General features: G+C 44.2%; 1 protein-coding gene and 5 non-coding genes across 6 annotated transcripts; all 6 read left to right on the top strand.

Moving 5' to 3' along the window:
* Positions 1 to 449: 449 nt before the first annotated feature.
* Positions 450 to 6,471, top strand: RPL7A (ribosomal protein L7a). Its single transcript, XM_085613874.1, has 8 exons — positions 450 to 655; positions 1,519 to 1,639; positions 1,834 to 1,983; positions 2,654 to 2,794; positions 3,181 to 3,260; positions 3,489 to 3,619; positions 4,139 to 4,208; positions 6,322 to 6,471. The coding sequence occupies exons 6-8, from the start codon at positions 3,522 to 3,524 to the stop codon at positions 6,424 to 6,426; spliced, it is 273 nt and encodes a 90-aa protein (XP_085470000.1). The 5' UTR covers positions 450 to 655; positions 1,519 to 1,639; positions 1,834 to 1,983; positions 2,654 to 2,794; positions 3,181 to 3,260; positions 3,489 to 3,521; the 3' UTR covers positions 6,427 to 6,471.
* On the top strand, positions 1,688 to 1,761 carry LOC146868860 (small nucleolar RNA SNORD24). Its single transcript, XR_014968663.1, has one exon. It is a non-coding gene; the product is annotated as a small nucleolar RNA SNORD24 (small nucleolar RNA).
* LOC146868859 (small nucleolar RNA SNORD24) lies at positions 2,467 to 2,540 on the top strand. The gene has a single exon (XR_014968665.1). It is a non-coding gene; the product is annotated as a small nucleolar RNA SNORD24 (small nucleolar RNA).
* Positions 2,947 to 3,021, top strand: LOC146868858 (small nucleolar RNA SNORD36). Its single transcript, XR_014968685.1, has one exon. It is a non-coding gene; the product is annotated as a small nucleolar RNA SNORD36 (small nucleolar RNA).
* LOC146868857 (small nucleolar RNA SNORD36) lies at positions 3,348 to 3,421 on the top strand. The gene has a single exon (XR_014968560.1). It is a non-coding gene; the product is annotated as a small nucleolar RNA SNORD36 (small nucleolar RNA).
* On the top strand, positions 3,992 to 4,063 carry LOC146868856 (small nucleolar RNA SNORD36). Its single transcript, XR_014968779.1, has one exon. It is a non-coding gene; the product is annotated as a small nucleolar RNA SNORD36 (small nucleolar RNA).
* Positions 6,472 to 9,643: the final 3,172 nt, after the last annotated feature.

The raw sequence follows: 9,643 nt of genomic DNA, 5'->3' as shown, positions 1-9,643 counted from the left end.
TTGCAGGTTTTCAAAACACATAAATAAAAGGCTTGGTGATTTAGAATGACAATAGCTCAAACTCTAGTAAATGCGAGACCTATTGCATTGCAAATGCTTGTATTAAAACAGAGCTTGAAAGGCAATATTTCTCTCCATGTGTTCCCATACTTGGCGTGTAACGCAGTTCGGTGCTTACTTTCCCTCCATGTCAAAGAACTGTAGATGTTTCAGTACCCAGACTAATGTGCTGCATAGTTAAATACATATGAGGTCCCAAAGGCCAGACCGATTGCATTGCAAATGCTTGTTTTTGCAGCTATCAAACAAGACGCTGTCCCTTTAAGGACGTACGCGACCCTTCAACTCTCGCAGACGTACCGCCGCCGTCTGTCCTCTCGCGGAATTTGTCTCAGGATACAAATATTACCCACAATCCTCTTTACTTCCTTTCTCTATCACCGTCAGCCATGGTGAGTGGAATGAGAAAGGTGGCCTGTGCCTATTCCATCCTTCGCCATCCGCTGTCCGGAGTCCCCGGGACCGGCCCCGCGTGGACGGATGGGGCACAGGAGACTGATAGCGAGCGAGAGTGGAGGCTTTTCCCGCAGAGCGAGCTAAACCGGGGGTGTCCCGGGGACGCGGCAGTGGCGGGGTGAAGGAGCTGCGGAGGCGGGTACGGTGGCCTAGGGGTTCACAGGGTGGGATCGCTGGGCGTATGCAGCCCCTAGTGGCGTAGCGCCACCCTTTACCTTCTCTTTAGATAGCTGTTTTGTCGCAGGACATTGTTTTCTGTATTCATATTGTATATTGGGTAGGCATGTGTAGTCGACGGCAATTCATTAAGTATTCTAGTTTAATTTAAAATCGTTTACTTGTGTTAAGGTGGACTTGTATGGTCATTCAGTATTGTGGCAAGCGTTGGCCTTAAACAAATGACAGAACGTGCCAGGCTTAAGCAAACGTAACATTTTAATTGTGACTGTTCCCGTGCCACGCGTTAATGGCATCGCAGCCAGTGTTTTGATCTAGTTGGTTTACGGGTTCATAGGGTTTTAAATGGTTAAGAGAACCGGGTGTTGCCCCTTTCTGCTACGAAGTGCTTGTAGTAGCCACGCAAATATCAGTCGGCCGTTTCTTCTGTGCTTATTGCAGTTTGCACTTCCAAAAATCTGTTTATCCGTGTAGATCATTTAAAACTTCAGAAATGTTCAGTGTGGCACGTGCAAACTACTTGTTAAATGTTTGTTTCGACTTAACCACGATGTATAGATTTCTACCCAGAAAGCTGATCAATTATTTAAGCGCATGCGTTCAGCGTTTTTTTTATTTTTTACATTACCGCGAGGGTTTTTCCAACACCTAGTGTGGTTTTTTTTCCGCCTTAATGTGTAGGATTATGCTCTATAGATTGTTCGCATGTTGGCGCTAGGTATAGTTTCGGTTCTTGTTTACTTGCGCTGTGCTCGAATGTCATGCAGATTTTGTTCCAGAAGTGCTATATCGTGGGTATTCATTCTGTTTTTTTTATTTTCTTAGCCGAAGGGGAAGAAGGCTAAAGGAAAGAAGGTGGCCCCGGCCCCTTCAGTGGTGAAAAAGCTCGAGGCCAAGAAAGTCGTCAACCCCCTCTTTGAGAAGAGACCCAAAAACTATGGCATTGGTGAGTACTCCTGCTAGCCACGTGGTCTGAGAACATGTGAAACCTCTGTACAGATGATGTAAACGAATATTTGCTATCTGAATCCTGGTGCTGACACGTATTCCACCAAGATCGCTGATGTACATGGAATCACGAGTGCATGTTCATATGTGCCTGTTCAGGAACTGTTCTCAAGGAGCAATTCTATCTTGCAGGCCAGGATATTCAGCCCAAACGGGATCTAACTCGCTTCGTGAAATGGCCCCGCTACATCCGGCTGCAGCGCCAGAGGTCCATCCTCTACAAGAGGCTCAAAGTACCACCTGCGATCAACCAGTTCACGCAGGCCCTGGACCGACAGACGGGTATGTATGCCGGGCAGTGCCCCCCACTCAGACACGTGCCGGTCATTGACCTAGTTAGGCTGTGCATATGATTATGTACCGTCGTCTTTGACCTTCCTAAAACAGCTATCTGTAAACCAGGCTAGTAATCTCCTTTGTATACCACTCTGAGCACAAGCCGGATAATCTAGAAATCCACTAAGGTGTAAGGGGAAATAAGCCACTTCTCGCCTCGTAAAGCATAGAAATAACCCAATTGAGTCGTGTGTTCTGGCGGATGTTAAAGGTCTTAAAGTATTCTCGTAATGAGTTTACGGCTGCTGGGGCAAACTTTGCCCACACATCTATAATTGGTCAGTATTGACGCGCAACCCCTGTGCCTCCTTAACTATATGCTGCCCCAAGGTCCAGGTCTTTAACATGTTCATCTAGCTGGCAGCGGTGTTTGACGTTTTCTGCGTGGGTGCCACACGAGTTCATCGAATCTGCCCTGACAAACGTATGTGCAAATGATGTTAAACAATATTTGCTATCTGACAAATCGTGATGGACACCCATCCACCAAGATCGCTGATGCACATACGGACTCGGGGGGGGGGCAGTTATACCTGTATCGTATATTGTTGAAGCAAAATGGCTGCTTGCAGGAGTACATAAGCCCATGGACTAACCCTGTCCATCTGTATTCCAGCTACTCAGCTTTTTAAGCTGGCCCACAAATACAGACCAGAGACAAAGCAGGAGAAGAGGCAGAGGCTCTTGGCCCGAGCTGAACAGAAGGCTGCAGGCAAGGGGGATGCTCCAACCAAGAGGCCACCAGTGCTCCGTGCAGGTAAGATGTGGAGCAGCCTTGCACACGCGTGTTCGTTGCAGTTACCACTGGGTGGTATTTCCGATGGCCATCCTATGGGTCCCACCAATTTACAACCGCTGACCCAGGCCCCGGAGTGGCTCCTACTGTACAAATGCGCCAGTGACCTGCTTTTGCAATGATGTTTGAATTTCTTCGTCTGAAAATACATGTAGATGAAAAAGACGAGCTTTTTAACCCTGAGCAATAGCTGGCTGGTTACCACTGGTTTTACTACATGTTGCTTGCCTTCATGCGAGAAATGCACTTTAAGATGTATGTGATCAGCCCTGGCGTACCTTCTGCTATGTTGAAAGCCGCAATATAAATCTCTACCTATAGTGGCACTAACTAGTATCTCTTTGCAGGAGTGAACACAGTAACCACTCTGGTTGAAAATAAGAAGGCCCAATTGGTGGTAATAGCCCATGATGTGGACCCTATCGAGGTTTGTACTTTTCCAGCATCACCTGGTTGTTAACTTTGTTCACGTCCGCTTTTACTGTAGTTCATGATTTACCAAGCAGCCCGTTGATTGCAGTGATGTATGAATTTCTTCACCTGACTCCCAATGAAGAGTTAAACTTGAGCTTTTTAACCCTGAGCAATCAAGAAGCCAATGTTTTGTGTGTTCTGTCTCCCTATGCTTTGTTTACAACTCTGCCTTCTCTTCCAGCTTGTGGTTTTCTTGCCTGCTCTCTGCCGTAAAATGGGTGTTCCATACTGCATCATCAAGGGCAAGGCCAGGCTGGGGCGACTAGTCCACAGGAAGACCTGCACTTCAGTTGCCTTAACGCAAGTTAATCCGTGAGTTTCAACTTCTGGTTGCTACCTCCTAACTGGGTGCATGTGTGGGTGGCAGGGTTGGTTAAATTCAAGGGGAGTTAAGAGGGCAGTTTTAAGTTGATCTATATCTACAAAATATCCATTTGTGCTGTACTAGTATACAGTTCGGATTTTGTGTTACGACAGATCTCGGACCTAATTGCAGGAGAGGCCTGGGGTTGGTTTTATGGAGCTGTATCCAGTTACGTTTGGGGGGAAAACACGTGCACATCTGTAATTTGGGTGGTTTAGCTACTTATGAATTTATTTTTGTTGGCTTGTGGAACTGCTGGGTCCTATACATGCTTGAACTTTGTGGCTGGCCTATTGAACACTTTTGCTGGAAACCTTCTATGGCAATGATGTGTCGAATTTCTTCACCTGAATAAATCATGTGGCTCTTTGAGCTTTTTAACCCTGAGCCAAATGGATGGTTTCTAAAAAAAAAAAAAAAATCAAACTTGATTCTTAAGCTGTAACTGAATATGGTTCCTTCTACAGGGAAGATAAAGGTGCGCTAGCCAAGCTGGTAGAGGCCGTCAGGACCAACTACAATGACAGATACGATGAGGTAAGACTCACTGCAACGTAGTGCGCTTCCCAATGTCTCAAAGTTAATTTCGTACTGTCATGTGTCCTTGGCACTCCGCTCATTGCCCTGCTTAATAGGATGCTGGGAAGACTAGAATACCTGTGGCTTTATTTGCCTCTTTGTAGTCTTAAGCCCACTTGCTCTCCCCTTTTCCAAAATCGCTGCACATAAATTCTGCAGTCCATGCTATCAGCAAATGTCTTAATAGAGACCTCTTTGCGCCACCTACATCTCCGTCCCTCACATCTCAAGCTGATGCCAAATTTACATTTTGCCTTCTATGCCGCCCGTATCTGAACTATGATTGATTCAACCCAGATCTAATAGTGAGTGTTTGAAGTTTCAGCGCTCGGTCCATCTCCTTGTTTTTGCTTTGAGCTTATCGGAGTAACTGAGGAAATGGGATATAAAGAGGCTGTGTGACCTCGACATGCATTGCCCTCCCAACCCTTTTAGGACCAGGCTGGCCTCATTTGTCTAACTCCTAGTGCTAGTGTTAACTGTGCATAGCTGTGACTGAGCAGTCCGGCTGACAAAGGAACATCCTTAATCATTTAAACGACACAAACAATTGAAGGAAGAGAACTTTTTTGGTGTAAAAAAAAAAAAACAACCAGAGATGGAATTTGCCTAGTATAGTAAATCAAAAACTGACCGAACGCATAATTGCACATTCAACAAATTTGTCACTAACTTGTCCAGCATGTAGTGTGGCCACTCTGGCAGGGAGCCCAGCAATGTCCACAAAGTTACCTCCTCACAAAGCATTCTCCAGTGCAATGGACTGGTGGTCCTGCACTCTGGCTCACAGGCTTGATGAGGCGATCCGGACCACAGGGGGTCAATGTCCCTCAAAGTCTTTGCCTGTGGCAGAAGTTCGGTCGCCTCTACACTACCAGTCACCCGGTACAGCAATTTCCTTTTGGTAACTTGTCCCCTGGCGAGTCCAGCTGTACTTGGATGACCACCTGGGTCCTGCGTCTACAGCTCGGATGGGTTAACTTCAGTGCAGCCTTTATTCACTGGGTCCTTTGTTCAGTCCCCTTCTCCACTACAATGATCTGGGTGCCACGGGTGTCCATTCATGCTCTGAAAATGCCCTCAGTCCATCCTGCTTAAAAATAAAGTGGTATCTAACTTCCGGAAGGTTCCATTCTATCCACTAACAAGGCAGATCTCCTCAAACTTCAGAGGCAGCTTGCTTTTCAGGACAACACCCAAATGGCTTCCTGCCAGGGAGAGGTGCCACCTCCTTTTCTGTCTCCATATGCATGTCTCGTCTTTTTCCTGGGATTTGTTTATGTATCTGCCTCCCCACCCCCCTTCCCATGGGCCTGCTGTAGGGGTGATAAACATGTACTAAAAGGAAGGCGTGGGGTTTGCCATGGTTTTAAACAGTTGAGTAGGCAGTGAACACTAGCCTTACAGGCTACAGTGGCAGTCTGGGAGAAGTTTTTCCTTTGCCATTTGCAGGGTGGCAAAATCAGGCTGCAGTCCTTGGGGTGACCCTCTATTTTGCATGGACTTAAAAGTAGGTTAATGTATGCCAATTGGGTGTAAGGCAATCAAATATACACGTTTTTAGACCAAGCCTCTGGAGTGGATGTTTAGGTAGCTGGCCTCAGTGCACAGATTTGAAAATGCAGCAGCCCAAAACTCTAGGGGTGACAATAGAAGGGCATTTCCTTACAGTGCCTCACTTTTTATGCACTGATATAATTTCACTATTGTTTCAATGAGCTTGCCCTAGCTACAGCCTTCGCTTTTCTGGTGCGCTCCCCTTGTCTCCTTTTCGGTTTGTTTTGCATGCATGTTCATCGTGCTGGTTTATATAACTCAATCTTTAACCAGTCGTGTTTCTCAGGCCCACACATGCACTTTATTACTCCCAAATTGGACTTCCCTGTATTAATGCTTTTCTAAGTCAAATTTGTTCTGTGAGGGGTGCATGGGTTGACACACCTGTTTGAATAGGCAATTGTTTTTACTCTTATATCATTATTTCACTAACTGAATTAATTTTCGCTTTGCGGAGTATTTGTGCCACTGGTTGTCTTTGTTCAAGGAATGATCCGATCTTTTCCTGTTTCAGATTCGTCGTCACTGGGGTGGTGGTATCCTGGGACCCAAATCGGTGGCTCGCATTGCAAAACTTGAGAAAGCCAAGGCAAAGGAGCTGGCCACCAAGCTGGGTTAAGTCAACAGGATCTGTTCTGTACATAATAAACTATGAAAGGAAAAATGCTGCATTGTGTTTTTTTACTTGTCAAGTCCCTGACTTTTTGGGAGTGTAGCTTCCTCAGTGTTCCGGGGGGGGGGGGGGCTGCATATGTTCGAGGCATTTTTCCACACATTAGATTAGCTTTTTGCCTAAGATTAGTATGAGAATGATTAGGAAAAATGTGAGATCTTGAGTGGTTAGTGGAGTGAAACTCATATGGCTGTTGGGGTCATTGTTGACATTGCTAAGTTAGCATGAGCTCTGCTGCCATGACGTTGCTTTTGCTTGCGTTACTACATGACTTTAAGAGACTGCCTTTCACATGAGAACGGTCTGCATTCTCTGCCTGTTCCTGGAGTGAAAGGTTGATGAACAATACCCTTTCTGTTCTGGTCAGTCCCTAGCACTTAGACAAAACATGCTACACAGATGCGAATGCTGGAAACCGGTGCTTTCATATTATGGGGATGCATGTTGGTTTAACACACCCTCATAGAGGGACCTTTCCAGGGAGAAGAGCTATGCAGTTCTATGATGTAAAACTACCATCTAGGTACTAAGGTATGTGGTCTGCTGACAGCCTACCTCGAGCTTCACAAGGGGAGGGTGTCTAGGCCTTGTAGTCCTTTATCCACTGTTTTCCTGCGCATAGTTCTGTGTGCAGAATCCCCGCAACAAAACAATCACTGAATCTACGGTAAAATTAATATTGTAACAATTTCTTTGAGGCGTTATATTTTATTCCAGCGATGGGGAGTTTATTCACAATGTAGGAGAATGAGGGAGGTGCCCCATTTATGAGTCGTGATTCTCACTGTTGGGACTCAATTAGCCTTAGTTCATGGACTTTGCTGGGTGTCTGAATGTATTTTGTACCATCCAGAATCTGGTTTGAGCAAGTGAAGGTGAGATTTTCCCTTTAAAAGGGGATTGCCAGATAGTTAGCCAAGCCATCAATAGGACAGTATTGCCAGCTTTGATTTTGTTCCATTTCGTAACCATGTTTCTTGTTGGTTGGATGCTGGCAGTAATACTTATTGTGCAATATGTTCTTGTTCTGTGAACGTCCCTATTAATGATTCTTGCTTAATTTTCAGACTGATATTCATTTTAAGAATTTATAGAAGATTTGGGATTATACTACCATTTGATCACACAATTTTCCCAGTAAATTGTGTTACCTTCAAGTTTAATGCCCTTGATGTACCAATTGGGGGCTAGTCTAGATTTGTGCATGCAGTACACAAGTTGTTTTGATTTCAGAGTTTACTGTATTGTTAATTATGTTGGCGAAGTGAGTAATTAGGGGAGAGTCCCTTTTTTATATTATAAGCAGGGCTAAAATAGGGAGAGGTTTGAGAACTATTGAAATAGTAAGTAAGGATTATTTAGTTTGAATAAAGCTGGCTGGATCGAGAGCGGTTCCAAATGTGTGGATCGTACTGTGGGCTTCCTGTGTAAAGAGTAGGATTTCATCTGCGTATGCAGCAGCCTTTTCTGGACCAGAGGAGAAAGGGCTCGCTGGGATGTTACTATTAGTCTTCTGGGGGTAAGAGGTTCCATCATAGTAAAGGGGCTAAAGGACATCCTTGATGTGTGCCATTTCTGCTGGCAAGTGTAGTAGCTTTGCCTTTTCTAAGATATGACAAAACCTAATGCTGTCACTAGCAAGCTGTTCTTTGAGAGCCCGATTGTGTGGGGTTGATCATATGGGCCAGAGAGGGTTCCAGTCTGTTGGCAGGAATTTTTGCATAGATCTTACAATCTAGATTTATTACGTTGGGCAATTTTCCATGTCTGAATGGTAATTTGATTAGTAGCGTAGTTAAGTTTAAGAGTTTGCTAGAGCGTGGTTTATCTTTTGAACATAGGATTTCTGCTTTTTTAATCAAGGCCCCATATTGATTTTTTTTGGGTGTTTATTATATTCATATTTATGGGGTTTTAGTTCCTATGTGGAGGATCCTTTTATGTGCCTGAACGTGAATCGTTTTTTTTCTTTGTATGGTTCGATAGATATTTGTGGTCACTATTGTTGCAATAATCATTGAACCTATCGCTTTAAAGGCATCTCAGAAGGTCACGGGGGAGTCAGTATGATTTTCATAGAAGTGAGCAATGTCTTAGAAGTTTTTTTGCAAATCATTAGAATCTGCCAGTAGATCATTCATCCTGCATTGTTTTTGTGGAGTAGGGACGTCTCCTAGCCTAACTAACACCCATGGATCTACAGGCATGGTTGGATACTACTGTTGGCTTGATTTATGGGTTCGATGTTAATTGGAGGTGTTTACTATCAATTAGTAACTAATTTGTTCTGGAGAAAGTCATGAGGGAGTGAGTACAAGTTACTGCCAGTAGGGTTGTGAGTTCTCCATATGTCAATATGGTTGTTGGTTTTGCACAGGTACAACAATTGGGCATGTGCTTTGTTTGGTAAAAACGTGAGTTTCGAAATCCTATTGAGTGCCATCTAAAGGGATGTTAACTCCCAATATTGTACCCAAATTGGATGGTATAATGCTAATTTATTTGTGGTATTAACAAATTCTGGTGCGTCATTGTTTGGGGTACAAGTGTAAACTATATAGAATTCTGTATTGTCTTTTGCTAGTAGAATAAGCTACCCACCATCTTTGTCGTTGTTGGGAATGTATTACAATGTTTGATCATTGCAGGATCAAGGTGATCAGTTTTTCTGTTGTGCAGGGGAACTATTCACACCGTTCAATCCAGTTGTACTTAAATTCAAGCACGTCTCTTGAACCCATTTTTGTCTCTTGCAGGAGTATAATAGCTTTATGCTAAAACAAGTGTAATTCATGAAGAAAAAGGCAACATATAAATTATAGCTATACCAATCATGAAGGGGAGGAGGGTAGGTTTGAGTCCAATCACACGTTGAGGGAAACTGTAGACCTTTTTGGGCCTCCAGCATGAAGCACTTTTTTGACATAAACCAATTCTAGAACATAATAAAATTTCCTCACAAAGCTAAAACATCAGAACCAGAGATGGAGGGAAATCAGTGTTCGATTACCCCACAGGACAGATAGCTGTGTAACAGTGGGTAGAAACTAAAATACTATGGATGTGCATAGATACAAGAAAGTGAAATGTTACAAAGTCACCCTGTGCCTTGGGCACCCCAACTTTTTGTTGACTGGTACTGGTGGTAACTGACTGACACCCT

The sequence above is a fragment of the Triturus cristatus genome, chromosome 1_2 (genome assembly GCF_964204655.1).
Source record: "Triturus cristatus chromosome 1_2, aTriCri1.1, whole genome shotgun sequence".
In the NCBI taxonomy this organism is placed as follows: Eukaryota; Metazoa; Chordata; class Amphibia; order Caudata; family Salamandridae; genus Triturus; species Triturus cristatus.
The sequence above is the reverse complement of the archived record's forward strand: the minus strand, read 5'-3'. Positions and strand labels throughout refer to the sequence as shown.